Raw genomic sequence first — 19,423 nt, forward strand, 5'->3', positions numbered from 1 at the left:
ACTTGCTATCAGCTCACCCACCCAACTAGTCTTGCACCCACTGTATTGGAGTTAACATCAAATTTCAGACAATCCCACCTATCAGTGGAGAATGGAAGCTGAGAAAATTTTTGAAAGCCAACAGAAGCAATCATTCAATTTTCCATTGAGTCTTTCCATCTTTTTTTTTTCTTTTTTCACCCTCTCTCTCACACTTCTACCATCTTTGAGTTCAAATATTTTTCATGCATCTATTTATTGAGGAATGGACTGTCTGAATAGCATATGACAGTTTTGTTGTGTATTCTTATATTATTAAGAAAAGCTCAGGACCAGACAAATTCTCAGCCAAGTTCTACAAGACCTTCAAAGAAGAATTAACGACACTCCTCAAATTATTCAATTAAATAGAAAAGGAAGGAACACTTATAAACTCATTCTATGAGACTAGTATCACCCTGATACCAAAACCGGACAAAGACACATCAAGGAAAGAAAATGTGAGACTAACATCCCTGATGAACATAGATGTAAAAAAAAACTCAATAAAATTCTGGCAAATCACATACAAAAACATATTAAAAAGATGTGCACCATGATCAAGTGAGGTTCATCCCTGGAATGCAAGGTTGGTTCAACATATGGAAATCAATAAATGTAATTCATCACATCAATAGGCTTAAAGTTAAGAATCATATAATCACTTCAATAGATGCATAAAAAGCATTTGATAAAATACAGCACCTCTTCATGTTCAAAACACTAGAAAAAACAGGGATAGTAGGAACTTACCTCAGCATTGTAAAGGCTATCCATGCTAAACCCAAGGCCAACATCATTCTAAATGGAGAAAAACTGAAAGCATTCCCTCTAAAAAATGGAACAAGACAGGGATGCCCTCTTTCAGCACTTTTATTCAATATTGTCCTGGAAACTCTAACCAGAGCAATTAGACAGAACAAAGAAATTAAAGGGATATAAATAGGAAAAGAAGAACTCAAATTATCACTATTTGCTGATGACATGATTCTATATGTAGAGAATCCAAAAAATTCCACCAGAAAACTTCTAGAACTAATAAATGAATTCAGCAAAGTAGCAGGATACAAAATCAACATACATAAATCTAATGCATTTCTATTCATAAGTGATGAATCCTCTGAAAGAGAAAACTACCCCATTCACAATAACATCAAAAAAAAAAAAATACATGGGAATCAATATAACAAAAAAGGTGAAAGACCTCTACAATGAGAACTACAGAACACTAAAGAAAGAAATTAAAGAAAATCTTAGAAGATGGAAAGATCTCCCATGTTCTTGGGTAAGCAGAATTAATATTGTCAAAAGTGCTATACAGATTCAATGCAATTCCAATTAAATTCTCAATGGCATACCTCATAGAAATAGAGAAAGCAATCATGAAATTCATTTGGAAGAATAAGAGACCCACAATAGCCAAAGCAATCCTAAGCAAAACCAATGATGCTGGAAGAATCATTTATACCTGATCTCAAATTATTCTACAGAGATAAGTGACAAAAACAGCATTGTATTGGCATCAAAATAGGCATGAAGACCAGTGGAATAGAAAAGAAATTACAGAAACAAAGACACAAAGTCATCTGATATTTGACGAAGGTGCCAAAAATATATGTTGGAGACAAGGACTTTTTAATGAATGGTGCCAGAAAAACTGATTGTCCATACACAAAACAATCAAATTAGATCCCTCTCACCCTATACAAAAGTCTAATCAAAGTGGATCAAAGACTTAGCAATTAGACCAGAAATCTTTCAACTGCTAGAAGAAAACATAAGTCAACATACTATCATGTTAGTGCTAGCACTGACTTCCTTAATAAGACCTCTCTAAAACTCAAGGAATAAAACCAAGAATAGATAAGTGGGATGCCATCAAATTATAAAGCCTCTGCACAGCAAAGGAAATGATTAGGAGTAGGAAGAGAGACCCAAGTGAATGGGAGAAAATCTTTGCCAGCTACTCCTCTGACAGGGGATTAATATCCAGAAATATAAAGAATTCAAACAGGTTAACAGCAAGAATAAAATAAAAATAATCCAATCAATAAATGGACAAAAGAACTAAAAAGATATTTCTCTCAAGAAAAAAAAAACACAAATGGCCAAGAAATATATTTTAAAAAGTCAACATCTCTAGCAATCAGAGAAATGCAAATGCAAACTACACTAAACTTTCATCTCACTCCAGTCAGAATGACAATTGCTATAGTAGATCAAGATATATTGCATGCTTTCATAATTATGTCAAAGTGGACTCTACTGTCACACATAACTAAAAAGAACCAATAGAAAAAGAATACAAATAATAATAAATGCTGGCAAGGATGTGGGAGCATAGGTACACTCATATATTGTTGATGGGATTGAAAATTAATACAACTACACTGGAAGGCAGTATGGATATTCCTCATAAAACTAGGAATAGAATCACCATATGATCCAGCTATCCCACTCCTTGATATTTATCCAAAAGAACTAAAATCATCATTCTATTGTGATACTGCTACATCAATGTTTATAGAGGCACAATTTACAACAGCCAAATTATGGAACCAGTCCAAATTCTCATCAATAGATGAATGGAATAAAAAAAAGTGATAAATATACACAATAGAGTTTTACTCAATCATAAAGAATAAAATTACTGCATATGCAGGCAAATGAATGGAAATGGAGAGCATTATGCTAAGTGAAATAAGCCAGACTCAGAAAAATCAATTCAATGTTTTCTCTCACATTCAGAAGCTAGAACAAAGTAAGGGGAAAGAAAGTTGGAGGTCAGATATTATAAGTACAGAGGCAAGATCCATGGAATATATGAAGGAGAATAAGTGGGGGAGGGTCAGGAAAATAGAGGAAACGTGGAATGAATTCAACAAAATTATGCTTTATGCATGCATACTGAGTCAATGCAATCCCCATCAAAATCCAATGATGTTCCTGATAGAAATAGAAAAAGCAGTTGTGAAATTCATTTGGAAAAATGAGACCTAGAATAGCCAAAGCAATCCTTAACAAGAAAAGTGAAGCAGGAGGCATCACAATACCAGAACTCAAAGTATACTACAGAGCTATAGTAACAAAAACAGCATGGTAATGGCACCAAGACCAATGGAATAGAAGACACAGAGACAAACCCACGTAAACATGGTTATTGCATACTACACAGAGGTGCCAAAAATATATGTATGTTGGAGAAAAGATAGACTTTTCAACAAATGGTGCAGGGAAAATGGAAATCCATTTGCAGTATAATGAAACTTAATCCCTATCTCTCACTCTGCACAAAACTCAACTCAAAATGGATCAAAGACCTAGAAATTAGACCAGAAACCCTGTACACAATAGAAGAAAACATAGGCTCAACACTCTAACATATGAGCTCAGCTACTGACTTCTTTAACAAGACTCCTAAAGCGCAAGAATTAAAACCAATAATCAATAAATGGGATGGCATCAAACTAAAAACCTTCTTCAAAGCAATAAAAATGATCAAGAGTGTAAAGAGAAAGCCTATGAAATGAGAGAGAATTTTTGCAACCTCACTTCAGATAGGCCATTAATTTCCAGAATATACAAAGAACTTAAAAAGTTTAACACCAAAAACACAAATAACCCAATCAATAAATGGTCAAAGGAACTAAACAGACACTTCTCAAAAAAAGAAATATGAACAGTCAACAAATATATGAAAAGATGTTCTACATCTTTAGCAATTAAAGGAAATTAAAACTACACTGAGATGCCATAACATTTCAGTCAGAATGGCAATTATCAAGAATACAATAAAGGTTTGCAAGGATGCGGGAAAAGGATATGCTCAAACATTGTTGATGGGACTGTAAACTGGCACAACTACTCTGGAAAGCAGTATGGAGATTCCTCAGAAAAACTAGGAATGGAACCACCACTGACCTGGTCATCTTGCTCCTTAGTATACATCCAAAGGAATTTTCAGCATATTATAGAGACTCAGTTTATAGCAGTACAATTCACAATAGATAAGCTAAGGAGCCAACCTAGGTGCCCTTCAACAGATGAATGCATAAAGAAAATGTGGTGTATATACACAATGGAGTATTACTCAGTCATAAAGAAAAATGACTTTATGACATTTGCCTGTAAAAAGATGATCTGGAGACTATCATGCTAAGTGAAGTAGGCCAGTTGCAAAAAAAAAAAAAAAAAAAACACAAATGTCAAATGTTTTTCGATATGTGGAATCTAACCTACAATGAGGGGTGAAGTGGGGAATAGAACTTTAGTGGATTAGACAAAGGGGAATGAAGGGAAGGGAGGGAGGATAAGAAAAGACAGTGGAATAAATCTGACATAACTCTCTTATGTACGAATATAAATACAACACAGTGAATCTCACCATCATGTACATCCACAAGAAATTAATTTAAAAAATAATAATAACTATGGGTAAATGGCAGAAAGATCAATACAGGGAACAGAGCAGGGGTGGGAAAAAGAAGGGGAAGGAGAGGCATTGGGGTCAGAATTATAGTAAGATATATTCCATGCTTGTATAATTATATCAAAATGCATTCTACTGTCATGTATAACTGAAAAGAACCAATTAAAAAAAAAAGAATGGATAGACAGTGTCTATGCCTGTCTTTCTTTCCATTTCTTCTTATGGAATGTACTGAGAGCAAGAGCAAGGGCTGGAGGTTGTTGACCCCTTCCTCTTTTTGTGTTGTTCACCAAGCTGCCAGTTGGAGTGGCCTAGGACTAAAGTTGGTTCAAATAATGGCTTCTCTTCTTCCCAGTATAAAGTATGATAGGATAGGAAGTATTATCAGTTGAAGTTTTGTCTGCACAGACCAAATTAATACACTCCCAGGGTTGGGCAGTTGGAGAGTTTTGAGTGGCATTCCATTGGGTGGGGCTTAGATCTAATCAGGCCTCAGGGGCTTTGCTGGGTAGTTTCTGCTCTGGAGAGATTAGATCAACAAACCACTAGTGCCTGGAAGTTGCTGAACTCTGTTGGGAATTTGGTTCTCAGGAGCCTCCTTAGGACTCTACTTGAAATGGTTTAGATACGACATGTCCCCCAAAAGCTCCCATGTGAAACAATGCAAGAAAGTTTAGAGGTGAATGATTGGGTTATGAAAACCTTAACCCAATCCGTGAATTAATCCCCTGATAGGGATTAACTGGATGGTAACTGTAGCCAGGTAGAAGGTGGTTAGAGGAGGTGGGTCATATAGGACCTGACTTTGGGGTATATATTTTATATGTGAATGGAGACCCTCTCTGCTTCCTGGTGTGATGTCTTAAGCCACTTTCCTCCACCACACTCTTCTGCCATGATGTTCTGCCTCACCTCAAGCCCTGAGGAATGGAGCTGGCTATCTATGGACTGAGAACTCTGAAAATTTGAGCTCCTAAATAAACTTCTCCTCTTCTAAAACTGTCCTTATCAGATCTTTTAGTCAGGAAAAGAAAAAAAAAAAGAAAGAAAACCGACTAAAACCCTACTTATGGAGTCAGGGAGTCAATCCTTCACCACCTCTGCTGCCCATGAACATAGCCTTTCCATGTTTCCCCGGCTTAGTTCCTGTATTCCCACCCACCTGTTCAGATTCCAGACATTCTTCAGACTCAAAGGTGGGCTCTCCTTCAGTTTTCCCACTTGAATCCCCCTGGGCAAAATATTCTCTGTGTCTGTTTCTCTCCTGTTCTGCTAGGTACACCCTACTCTACATGGAATGCACTTGCCAGGACAGTGTAGCTTTGTTTGCTCTGATCTTCCAGCTCCCACAGCAGGTGCAGCGTGTCTGCTTCAAGATGGCTCCACCTCAGCTCTCAGCCAATGTGGTGAGTGGAGAAACACCTGGGCACTTTTCAAGCACCAGTGCGCAGTGCAGCTTCAGGATCAGCTAAGGGCAGGCTCCTTTTCTGAGCTCATGTTTTTCCATACTAAATCTGTCCCATTGTGTTTCTCTCTGTGTTCCTCCTCCCTCTGTATTAAACCAGTGCCACTACCACAGCTGCCACAACAGGCTTGGCTCCAAGATAGCCTTTCTTCTTCAATTTACCCAAATTTCTGAGTCTCTAAGATACTCTGACTGTCCAATATACAGTTTTAGTGAAATCTCTCTTTCACCCACCTCACAGAGAAAATATTCCTGCTGCTTGAATCCTGAACCATGGAGCTACTATGAATGCAGCCTTCTTCTAGCCCACCATCTTGAATTCCTCAAAAACTATGGTTTCTTAAAGAATTTTTCAGACTTTTAGATTTCTGGACTTATAAAACTTTTCATAAACATTTGTATTTTAATATATTTTGTATATTTCATAGAGATAATTTCAAAATTTAAACTTCAACTTTATGAAAATGTGCTGCTTTATTTTTCTGGTGGAAATTTCATTATAGACCAGATTCTAGTCCACACACTAGCATTTGGGAACCACTGCTACAGATTAAAAGAATAAAACCTCAAGAAAAGAAAATAACCATGGCTGGTCATTAAAGAATATAAATTTTCATGGCACAATGTAAGGAATACAAGTTAGCATGGTATAGAAAGCAACAATTAAGAGGTAACTGGCAGAGAATACAATGTTGGATCAGAGCCTAGACAATATTACCTTTAGGCAAAGTTTACTTGTTGAAGCTAGGCTTGTGATTATCTATTACCTGCCCTCATAATGCCACTGGCTAAGTGATGTAAGAAAATATACTAATATCCTATGACTAGAACTAGTCTCTGTTCTCCCTACATTTATCTGGGAGCCCAAGAACCACAGGCTAGTAGAAATGTTGAGGCAGAAGTTTTCATCCAAGAATCTGTAAAAATAAATACTAATGTTTATGGCAATGCTCTAGATTATCATTCAGCAATTATAAAGGAACAAACTGATAAATCAACAACCTGAATGTACCTCAAAAACATTACACTGAGTGAAAGAAGCCATATAAAAAAGACATATGCATGCTATATGACTTCATTTATATGAAATTCTTAGAAAAGGCACAAGTAATCTGAAATGGCAGAAAGCCCCAGTGGTTGCCTGGGGCTGGGGACAAAGGGAAGAGATTGACAACAAAAAAGCAGAAGAGAACATTTTTAAATCATAGAAATGTTTAATGCATTGATTACAGTGGTGGTTAAACAGATGCATATATATGTTAAAATTCATCAGATTACAAACTTAAAATGGATAAACTATATTTCAATAACGTTGATATTAAAATACATGTGTACATAGATGTATATATGTGTACATGTGTTTTATGTATATGTACAAACACACACACATACACACATTTATACATTACACATATGATTCTTTTTAGAGTCAGACCTTTGGAAATACAAAGAAATATACAACCACTTTTCCTAAAAAATATGTTATATGTGTAGTTTTGCATTCAACTCAGGGACACCAAAGATCAACCTCTCAAAGCCATGGATGCCATGAAGAACTTTAGTATACACCTATATAAACCCAGAACTCTAGAAATATGAAGATGATTAGCCTGAGTATGTGTTCACATTTCCTATAATGTCAGAAGAGCAGCATCACAAAAGTGCAGTTTTGTAAAGGGTGTCTAGCAAGTAGGCAGTAGCAATGCTGGAGGAGAGTCATAATTTCTTAATATAATCACTAACATTTCTTTCAAGCAAATGCTATAAGTATGTAGGCTTTCATTTCCATTAGTAACTCACCCTCAGCTTGATGGTGTAACTTATAAAACTCTCGGGCAATGATATCTGCCAGCTTCTCACACCATTTCTTTGATGGACAAAAAAGTAATACTGAATGGTTATCACGAACGGTCTCATAACACAAACTAACAACATGGTCTTCATCTCCCTAAAAAAGAAAGGGAAATATCCACTTCAGTGGTACTTTTAAAACATTTTCACACAAGGTGAGGTGGTACACACCTGCAATCTCAGTGACTAAGGAGGCTGAGACAGGAGGATCACAAGTTGGAAGCCAGTCTCAGCAACTTAGCAAAACCTTTCCTCAAAGTAAAAAATAAAAAGGGTCCAGGGATGTAGCTCAGTGGTAGAGCACTCCTCAGTCCAATTCTCAGTACCACAAAAAAAATTTTCCTCACATCATTTTAAAATCACTCATTTTGCTTCATGGGGAATATTTCACTACTCAAAGACATAATAAAAAATCAGCTACAAAGTCTATAAATGGAAAAAAAAAAAAAAAACAGGCATAGTGGCACATGCCTATAATCATAGCTCCTCAGGAGGCTGAGGCAAGAAGATTAAGTTTGAGGCCAACCTGGGCCACATATAAATGAAGATAGTAGGTTCAGAGAAGTTTTGTGATTCAACTCCTATCTCCACCTTATCAAGTATCACTATTAAATATCAGAGGTATATCTAACTCCCAGAATGATATTCTTTTCATTTTGCATACTATATGTTATACCTACCATTTAATATAAGGTTAATATTCCACATTAGTGTTTAGATCAAACTAAACCACAAGAAAATCTTTTCCTAGTTATACAGAAAAACCCACAAAACTAAGTATTTTCCTAAAAATGCTCATGTCATATATCAGGAACCATGATCAAGGCACAACTACATTTTCTCCCTCGTCATCACCATCAGTTCTTTAAGGTAGAACTGACTTGCTTAGTTTTAATTCTAGTGGATACATAACATACATTCGACTGTTTTGCAACCTGTCATTATGTTTCAAAAATTGTTAACAACTTGCTGAAAAATGATATTAAACACAAAGATAACAAGAGCTGTGATGTACAAATAATGACCTACCTTCACTTGTAGCATGGGTTGAAATTCCCTCACAAGTTTCATTGAAGAGTCATATATGGAATTTCCAATTTTTACTGACTCCAAAAGTGGTACAGGACGAAAGTCAGTATGATAGAGTTCAGCATTCAACCAGGAAGCCACAAGCTCCAAATTAGGAAGAGTAGCACTCATTCCAACAATCTGAACAGCATTAGACAGAGGACTGGCTAGATCTGCCTGGCTGTGAAAAACAAATGAAACTCACAGTAAAAGACAATAAATTAACAAGTGGTGCTGCTAATAATATTCTTGGTCATGTCCTTTGGTACACACCTGCATGCAATTTTTTAGAGAATAGACCTAGGAATAAAATTAGTGTATCATTGATTACTGGGTCACAGACCTTCAATGTTAAGAGATAATGCCAAACTGTTTTGCAGAGAGACTGAGCCAAAGTAACACTCACCCAAGTGTGTGTATTCTCTTAGTTCCACAATCTTGTCATCACTTGGTATTGTCAATTTTTTTAATGTTAGCCATTATGGAGAGTGAGTTGTAAATATGAAAAAGTAATTTCTATTTTTCTGATTCCTAATAGGATTGAGCACATTTCATGTATACAGACCATTTGGATACTATCTTTCAAGTGCCTGTTCAAGTTCTTTACTGATATATTGGGTTATTTATGTCTTTCTTATTAATCTGTAGAACTTTTAAATTTTCTGTATAGTGACTTTCCTTTTTCATTTATTTTTGCCTTTAATTTTATAACTTATTTTCTTTTACTTTCTGTGCCATTATTTTATTATTCTTTTTCAAAGTTTCTTGAAATGGACAATTAAATAACATTTTCAGTCTTCTTCAATAAGATAAACATTTCATACTATCAATTTCCCTTTAAAAACAACTTTTGGTACATTTCATAAATTTTGTTGAGATGTTTTTCCAGTTCAAAACTATTTTCTGGGAGATCCAAGATGGCGGACTAGAGGGAGGCTGCATTCCTTGTCACTCCGTAACTCCGGTTTCAAGCAGAGGATATCTGTTTTTTGGTGAGGCAGTTTTTGCTGCTTATCGATCCTGCTGTTTACCCCATTTGTCTGCTGTGATCACCTGCGGTCTGAGGCATATAAATGCCTTTTTTGAGTGCAGATTGCTCACTGTCAGGCGCCTATCATCCACCATTTGCCTGCCTCTCGCCTGTCCATTGCCCCTGTCTTACACCTATCCATCACCCAATGCCCGAGGTTCACCTACCAATCATCTGACAACAGTCAGCAAACTGATCGCCAACCGCCAGTGGAGCACCAGCTGCCTGCTGTTGCTTGGGAGTTCACTGTTACAGTACCTGCAGGTTTGATTACACATGGCTGCTGCCATTTTGAAACATAGCCAGGCCCCATAGGACCCCTGGCCAGACTGACTGAGCCCTGTCTCCAGGATCCCTCAGCCCAACCGATCACTCCCTGCCTCTGGGGCCCTCACATCCACTGACTGCTCCCTGCTTCCAGGAACCCCAGACCAACTGACTGCACCCTATCACCGGGACCCCAGACCGACTGATTGCACCTGGCCTCCAGGATCCCACAACCACACCAAACACACCCGACCTCCAGGACGCCTGCCTGACCAACCTCACCCCGCCTCCACACCTCCAGCTGACCACATCCACACCCTGAGCTGCAGCTCCCCATTTGCCAACACATTTCGAAGCCAGAGCACCCATCTTGGATAATCCTGGAAGCCGTAGCTCTGATCTTTAGGTGGGCAAATCACATCCTGAGACGCCTGCTGGAGGCTTGAAGCTCATTGTCAGGTACGTCTCATGCATCAGGCTACGGAAGACTGGGAGGTTTGAATACTATATGACTGTGAGAGTGTAGATTTTCTTTTTTCTCCTTATTGAACAATTTTAAGTTTTTATTTCTTTACTTTTCTTGCTCTCGTTTCCTTTTGATTACCTGTTCCCTCAGAGTCTCTCTCTCCCTTTTTTGCAAGCTAACATCCAATTTCTTTTGATTACACTCTTACCCTTTCTATTATCTAGAACTTCTATATATTCTTTTCTTATCCCATTAACAGCCACATTCCACATCCCTCTGCATCCTCTTTGTCCTCCATTAGAAACTGCAGACCTTATTGCAAATATGTTTGTTTTACTGAAGATAATATTTGAACTCATTCTGTTTATTATGACAATATTGTTCTTGACCTCACAGGGGCTATTTGGTCTAGGATTGCATAGTGTCTGAATTGGGTACTGCTAATATTGATCTCCCCTTAAAGAAAGGGTTTTGCTAACCAAAAGGGCCACTATAAGCCTATAGGGGGAAATCTGCAATACCCCAGATCTGCACTTCTAGAGGGGAAGATACATGAACAACACGAAAAAACAAGGGAAGAAAATGATCCAAACAAATCTAGATTCTATATTAATAGAATCCAATGACAGTATGTTAGAAGACATGTCAGAAAACAACTTCAGATTATACATGATTAAGATGATTCGCGAAGCAAAGGATGAGATAAGAGAGCAAATGCAGGCAATGAATGATAATACCAATGAGCTGAAAGAGCAACTGCAGGAAGCAAAAGATCATTTCAAAAAAGAGATATAGATTCTCAAAAACAACCAAACAGAAATCCTTGAAATGAATGAAATAATAAACCAAATAAAAAACTCAATGGAAAGCATCACCAACAGATTAGACCACTTGGAAGACAGAACCTCAGACAACGAAGACAAAATATTTAATCGTGAAAATAAAGTTGCCCAAACAGAGAAAAGGGTGAGAAATCATGAACAGAATCTCAAGAACTATGAGACATCATGAAAAGACCAAATTTAAGAATTATTGGGATTGAGGAAGGCACAGAGATACAAACCAAAGGAATGAACAACCTATTCAATGAAATAATATCAGAAAATTTCCCAAACCTCAAGAATGAAATGGAAAATCAAATACAAGAGGCTTACACAACACCAAATGCACAGAATCACAACAGATCCACACCAAGGCACATTATAATGAAAATGCCTAACATTCAAAATAAAGATAGGATTTTGAAGGCCGCGAGAGAAAAGCAGCATATTACATAGAGGGAGAAATCAGTAATGGATAGCAGCCGACTTCTCAACCCAGACTCTAAAAGCTAGAAGGGCCTGGAACAACATATTTCAAGCTCTGAAAGAACATGGTTGCCAACAAAGAATCCTATACCCAGCAAAACTAACCTTCAGATTTGAAGATGAAATAAAATCCTTCCATGATGAACAAAAGTTAAAAGTATTTACAAATAGAAAGCCTGTGCCACAGAATGTTCTCAACAAAATATTCCATGAGGAGGAAATGAAAAACAACAATGTAGGTCAGCAAAGGGAGGAACTACCTTAGAGAAAAACCACTCAAAGGAGAAACCAAGCCAAATTAAAAACCAAAAATAAGCCCAAATGACTGGGAATACAAATCATATCTCAATAATAACCCTGAATGTTAATGGCCTAAACTCATCCATAAAAAGACACAGACTGGCAGAATGGATTAAAAAGAAGGACCCAACAATATGCTGCCTGCAAAAGACTCATCCCATAGAAAAAGACATCCACAAACTAAAGGTGAAAGGATGGGAAAAAACCTACCACATACATGGAATCAGTAAAAGAGCAGGGGTTTCCATCCTTATATCAGATAAAGTGGACTTCAAGCCAAAGTTAGTCAGAAGGGATAAAGAAGGACATTTCATACTGCTTAAGGGAACCATAAGTCAGGAAGACATAACGATAGTAAATATTTATGCCCCAAACAATGGTGCATCCCTGTACATCAAACAAATCCTTCTCAATTTCAGGAATCACATAGACCACAACACAATAATTCTGGGTGACTTTAACACATCGCTGTCACCATTAGATAGATCTTCCAAACAAAAACCAACCAAAGAAAGCATAGAACTCAATAACACAATCAATAACCTAGACTTAATAGACATATATAGAATAGTCCATTCATCAACGAGCGGATTCACTTTCTTCTCAGCAGCACATGGAACCTTCTCGAAAACAGACCGTATGTTATGCCACAAAGCCGCCCTTAGGAAATGCACAAAAATAGAGATACTGCCTTGTGTTCTATCAGATCATAATGGACTGAGAGTGGAAATCAATGACAAAATAAAAAACAAATTACTCCAACATCTGGAGACTAAATAATATGCTATTGAATGAAACATGGATAACAGGAAACATCAGGGAGGAGATAAAAAAATTGTTAGAGGTCAATGAGAATGATGCTATAACATATCAAAATCTCTGGGACACTATGAAAGCGGTACTAAGAGGAAAATTCATTGCATGGAGTGCATTCCAAAAAAGAATGAAAAGTCAACAACTAAATGACCTAACATTACAGCTCAAAGCCCTAGAAAAAGAAGAACAGAATAACAGCAAAAGTAATAGAAGACAGGAAATAATTAAAATCAGAGCTGAAATCAATGAAATTGAAAAAAAAGAAACTATTCAAAAAATTGACAAAACAAAAAGTTGGTTCTTTGAGAAAGTAAACAAAATAGACAAACTCTTAGCCACACTAACAAAGAGGAGAGAGAAAACTCAAATTACTAAAATTCGTGATGCAAAAGGAAATATCACGACAGACACCACTGAGATACATAATGTAATGAGAAGCTACTTTGAAAATCTGTATTCCAACAAAATAGAAACTACCAAAGACATTGACAAATTTCTAGAGACATATGCTCCTCCCAAATTGATCCAGGAGGACATACACAATTTAAACAGATCAATAGCAATCAATGAAACAGACCAAGCCATTAAAAACCTACCATCCAAGAAAAGCCCAGGACCAGACGGATTCTCAGCCGATTTCTACAAGACCTTCAAAGAAGAACTCATTCCAATACTTCCTCAAAGTATTCCAGGAAATCGAAAAGGAGGGTACCTTACCGAACTCATTCTATGAAGCTAATATCACCCTCATACCCAAACCAGTCAAAGACACATCAAGGAAAGAAAATTTTAGACCAATATCCTTGATGAATATAGATGCAAAGATCCTTAACAAAATAGTGGCAAACCGTATCCAAAAACATATTAAGAAAATTGTACACTACAATCAAGTGGGGTTCATCCCTAGAATGCCAGGATGGTTTAACATCCGTAAATCGATAAACGTATTCCATCATGTCGATAGACTTAAGGAGAAGAATCATATGGTTATTTCAATTGACACAGAAAAAGCTTTCGACAAAATACAACACCCCTTCATGCTCAAAACACTAGAAAAAATAGAGGTAGTAGGAACATACCTGAACATTATAAAGGCTATGCTAAGCCCATGGCCAACATCATTCTCAATGGAGAAAAACTGAAACCATTCCCTTTAAAAACGGAAACAAGACAGGGATGTCCTCTTTCACCACTTCTACTCAACATTGTCCTTGAAACTCTAGCCAGAGCAAACCCAAATAAATACAATTTTCTCATACTAGACAAAGGGGCCAAAAATATGCAATGGGTAAAAGATAGCCTCTTCAACAAATGGTGCTGGGAAAACTGGAAATCCATATGCGACAGAATGAAAGTAAACCCCTATCTCTCACCCTGCACAAAACTCAATTCACAATGGATCAAGGACCTTGGAATCAGACCAGAGACCCTTCATTTTATAGAAGAAAAAGTAGGTCAAATCTTCAACATGTCAGCTTAGGATCAGACTTCCTTAACAGGACTCCCATAGCACAAGAAATAAAAGTAAGAATCAATAACTGGGATAGATTCAAACTAAATAGCTTTCTCTCAGCAAAGGAAACTATCAGCAATGCAAAGAGAGAGCCTACAAAGTGGGAGAAAATCTTTGCCACTCATACTTCAGATAGAGCACTAATTTCCAGAATATATAAAGAACTCAAAAAACTCTACACCAAGAATAACCCAATCAACAAATAGGCTAAGAATGTGAACAGATGCTTCACAGAAGATCTACAAGCAATCAACAAACATATGAAAAAATGTTCACCATCTTTAGTAATAAGAGAAATGCAAATCAAAACTATACTAAGATTCCATCTCACCCCAATTAGAATGGCAATTATCAAGAATACAAGCAACAATAGGTGTTGGAGAGGATGTGGGGAAAAAGGTACACTCATACATTGCTGGTGGGGTTGCAAATTAGTGCAGCCACTCTGGAAAGCAGTGTGGACGTTCCTTAGAAAACTTGGAATGGACCCACCATTTGACCCAGCTAGCCCACTCCTCGGCCTATACCCAAAGGACTTAAAATCAGCACACTACAGAGATACAGCCACATGAATGTTCATAGATGCTCAATTCACCATAGCCAGATTGTGGAACCAACCTAGATGTCCTTCAATTGATGAATGGATAAAGAGACTGTGGTATATATATACGATGGAATATTACTCAGCTCTAAGAATAATAAAATTATGGCATTTGTAGGCAAATGGATGAAATTGGAGAACATCATGCTAAGTGAGATAAGCCAATCTCAAAAACCCAAAAGACGAATGATCTCACTGATAAGCAGATGATGACACATAATGGGGTTTGGGAGGGGGACAAGAATGGAGGAAGGAGGGACTGTATAGAGGGAAAAGAGAGGTGGAAGGGGTGGGGGGGGAGAAAAACAAAACAGAATGAATCAAACATCATTACTCTATGTAAATATATGAATATGCAAATGGTATGCTGTTACTCCATGTACAAACAGAAAAAACATGTATCCCATTTGTTTACAAAAAAAATAAATTAAAATAAAAAGAATAATAAAATTATGGCATTTACAGGCAAATGGATGAAATGGGAGAATATCATGCTAAGTGAGATAAGCCAATCTCAAAAAACCAAAGGACGAATGATCTCGCTGATAAGCGGATGATGACACATAATAGCAGGTGAGAGCAGGGCAAGAATGGAGGAAGGAGGGACTGTATAGAGGGAAAAGAGGGGTGGGAGGGGTGGGGGGAAGGAAAAAATAACAGAATGAATCAAACATCATTACCCTATGTAAATGTATGATTATGCAAATGGTATGCTGTTACTCCATGTACAAACAGCAACAACATGTATCCCATTTGTTTACAATAAAAATAAATTAAAATTTTATAAAAAACTATTTTCTAATTTCTATTGTTATTACTTTTTTGACCCCAAATGAGTCTAAAATGTATTACTTAATTTCCAAACATGTAGGCATTTTCAACTTTGCTTATCCTCATTTCTAACTTCATTTGGCTGTTGCCAGAGAATATATTTTAAGTGTTTTCAGTCCATTGAAATATATTAAGACTTGCTTTATGACCTAGCATGTGATAAATCTTTTTATAAATGTTTCATGTGAAACTGAAAAGAACATGTACTCTGATTTTTTTTTTTTTTTTTTTTGCTAATTGTTCTGTATGTATCCATTAGGTCAAAATTGTTAATTTCATTAGTCGTACCACTAGATGCCTAAAGATTTGGGATATAGAAGGTTATCTGCTTGTTTAATCACATACTGAGAAAGAATGTGCTTAAATCTCCCTAAAATGGAAAGAACCCATTAGTGTCCAGGAAGACACACTGGTATGAAATTTCAAAACATGGGGAGAGAGAGGAGCTCCTAAAACCTCCATGCAGAATTTTTTAAAATTATACAAAGAATGGAGGATCAGCATGGCACTGGATTTCTCAATAAAATGAGAAAGTAAAGCCATGACAATTCTGAAGGAAAAATATTTCCAGTCTTGACTTTTATGTCTGAACAATTTATGAAAATAACTGCAATACATTTTCAAACATACAAATTCTCAAAAAAGAAGGATAGCCGTAATATGTGTTCATAGAAATAAAGTAGTACCTCCTAGACGACACCTCCACCAAAATAAGGAAATAATCAAGGGAAAGATATGTAATCCAAAAAGGGGGCTCTGTCTGAAGCAAAAAAGGAATAGAAATGAGTGATTATGGTGAAGGAGATCCCAAGACGACTGCAGCCCAGCACAAGTACTGACTAACCACCTTTCCAAATGGAACAACTCAGACGGCTTTAGGGGAAAGCCTTCAAGAAGACAACTTTGGTAGAATATCAGATGTGCTGGAATATAATGGAGATTTACACAATTGAGCAAGAGGCTCAGGATCAATTAGCAAACAAACACCTAAGGAAATGAAGTCACTAATAAATAAAGACATTTATTAACTTCAGAGAAAAATAATTTTTAGAAAAGTAAAAGTAATCACAGTTTACAAGAGCTCAGTGGATAATGGCATTCAGTCAGTCTTATTACTATGACAACGAATAATGATCTAAGCAAAATTATGATATACTTATATCTGAAGAGTACCAAGAGGGAGTTTCAAGATGGCGGCCTAGAGGGTGGCTGCATTTCATGTTGCTCCAGGACTCAGGATTCAAAAGAGGAGAAATTGAGAGACTTGGGACCAACTCAAAGCAGCCGGGTGAGTCTCTCCCATTGGGGAGGCGTCCAGGATGGGACGGTAGTCCCGGAACGCAGGGAACTTTGTGAAGTAGAGCTGCCGGCGAGACGCCCCTCCCCCCGCTGGAGCAGTGAACACGGACAACTGGGAGCATCGGAGAGGAGGCCGCTCAGCACAGCGCTGGGACTCGAAGCAACTACTGGGGCTCTGGTGGCTGCCCAGGGGAGGAGCGGCGAGGAGAGCTGTGTGGACTCAGGACACCGGGGCCTGCTCTGAGGAGGAGGAGGAGGAACGTGGCCGCTCAGATTCGGAGTGACTGTACCAGAGCTGCTGGCAGTTGCCTGAGGAGAAGCCGCGCGGTGAGCTGTTTGGACTTAGAGCGACGCTTCTGAACCCCGGGGCCTGCCCTGAGGACGAAGAGGAGGAGGAGCGTGGCCGCTTGGATTCGGAGTGGCTATACCAGACCTACAGGGGGTAGCCAGAGGAGGGGCTGCGTGGCAAGCTGTTTGGACTCAGACCACTTCTGAACACCGGGGCCTGCCCTGAGGAGTAGGAGGAGGAGGAGGAGCGCGGCGGTTCGTTTGAACTCGCAGTGACTGCATTAGCGCTCCAGGCGGCTGCTCAGAGGAGAAGGCGAGTGGTGAATTGTTTGGACTTAAAGCGACTGCTCCTGAACACAGGGAGGCTGCCTGGAAGAGGAGCGTGGTGGGTCGCTTGGTCTCGAGTGGCCGCACCAGAGCTCTGGGCGGTTGCCCAGAGGATGCGTGCAGCGGGTCACGTGGATTCAGAGCCACTCAGAGTGACTGCTCCTGAACACCCGGGGGGGTTACCTGGAGGAGGAGGAGGAACGGGGAGGGTCACTTCGACTTGGAGTGATTGCCCAGGGCTACGGGTAGTTGGTGGGAGAAGGAGGCGCGCAGTGAGTTGCTTGGACTCCTAGTGACCGCACCGGAATACGGGGCAGCCGTCTGGAGGAAGAGGCGTGCGGCGGGTCTCTGGGACGCAGAGCGATTGTACAGGGCCCCAGGTGGCTGCTCAGAGGAGGGGACACATAGCCCGGCGATTAGGCGCACAGCAGGGTCCTAGGATCCAGGAGGCTTCTTGGTGGAAGAGCCGCACAGAGACAGGCTTAGGGGTGGAGCGAAGGTTCCAGGACTGCGGGCAGATTCTCTGAGGAGGGGCAGCCTAAGGAGATTCATCTGCGAAGGGTGAGGCTCCCAGGCCCAGGAGGTAGGGCCGGGCCCCTAGGAACTTTGCAGAGGAAGGCAGCCCAGCCCAGGAAGTACCTGTAAATTGAGGGGAACCTCTAGGAGGGAACTGACCAGTGAGACCTCCCCACCGGGTGAGTCTTCCCTGCCAGGTGAGGTTTCTCCACAAGGACGGTAAAACCAGAGACTCAGGCCCAAACAGGCCTTGCCTCAGCCCGCAGTCTAGTTCCCCTTTGGATGACCATTGGTTAACAAGTGGAGGCACCTCTGCCCACTACAGGGAATATACCCACCTGAAGGCCACCACTCCTAGAGAGGCAGATTCCTTGTGGAGCACCGCATTATCAACTTCCTCCAAGACTTCAGCCTACTGAAGACTAAGGGGGGATATATATAGAAATCTTCAGGGACATTGTAAGTCAATAAAGGAAATCTGCAATATCTCAGTGGTCCAGTGATACCTGAACAATATGAGAAAACAAGGAAAGAAAATGCTGCAAACAAATCGAGATGTTACATCAATAAAACCCAATGACAGCATGGCAGAAGAAATGACAGAAAAGGAGTTCAGATTCTACATAATTAAAATGATCAGGGAAGCAAACGATGAGGTGAAAGAGCAAATGCAGGCATTGAATGATCGCACCAATCGACAGTTAAAAGAGCAAATACAGGAAGCAAAAGATCTTTCCAATAAAGAGTTAGAGATATTGACAAAAAACCAAACAGAAATCCTTGACATGAAGGAAACAATAAACCAAATTAAGAACTCCATAGTAAGCATATCCAGTAGGAAAGAACACCGGGAAGACAGAACCTCAGACATTGAAGACAAAATATTTAACCTTGAAAACAAAGTTGAACAGAGAAGATGGTAAGAAATCATGAACAGAATCTACAAGAACTATGGGATATCATGAAAAGGCCAAATTTAAGAATTATTGGGATTGAGGAAGGCTTAGAGAAACAAACCAAAGGAATGAAAA

At 38.8% G+C, this 19,423-nt stretch overlaps 1 protein-coding gene across 2 annotated transcripts in view; it reads right to left on the reverse strand.

The window, feature by feature from the left end:
• Nucleotides 1-19,423, reverse strand: part of POLQ (DNA polymerase theta) — a 156,827-nt gene that overhangs the window by 124,599 nt on the left and 12,805 nt on the right. For both annotated transcript variants that reach the window (XM_079155257.1, XM_079155258.1), the window contains exons 6-7: nucleotides 8,793-9,012; nucleotides 7,713-7,860 (exon numbers count right to left, since the gene is read on the reverse strand). In XM_079155257.1, the coding sequence (XP_079011383.1) occupies nucleotides 7,713-7,860; nucleotides 8,793-9,012 (368 nt within the window). The remainder of the gene's footprint in view (nucleotides 1-7,712; nucleotides 7,861-8,792; nucleotides 9,013-19,423) is intronic.

The sequence above is a fragment of the Sciurus vulgaris genome, assembly GCF_902686455.1.
Source record: "Sciurus vulgaris genome assembly, chromosome: 10".
NCBI lineage: Eukaryota > Metazoa > Chordata > Mammalia > Rodentia > Sciuridae > Sciurus > Sciurus vulgaris.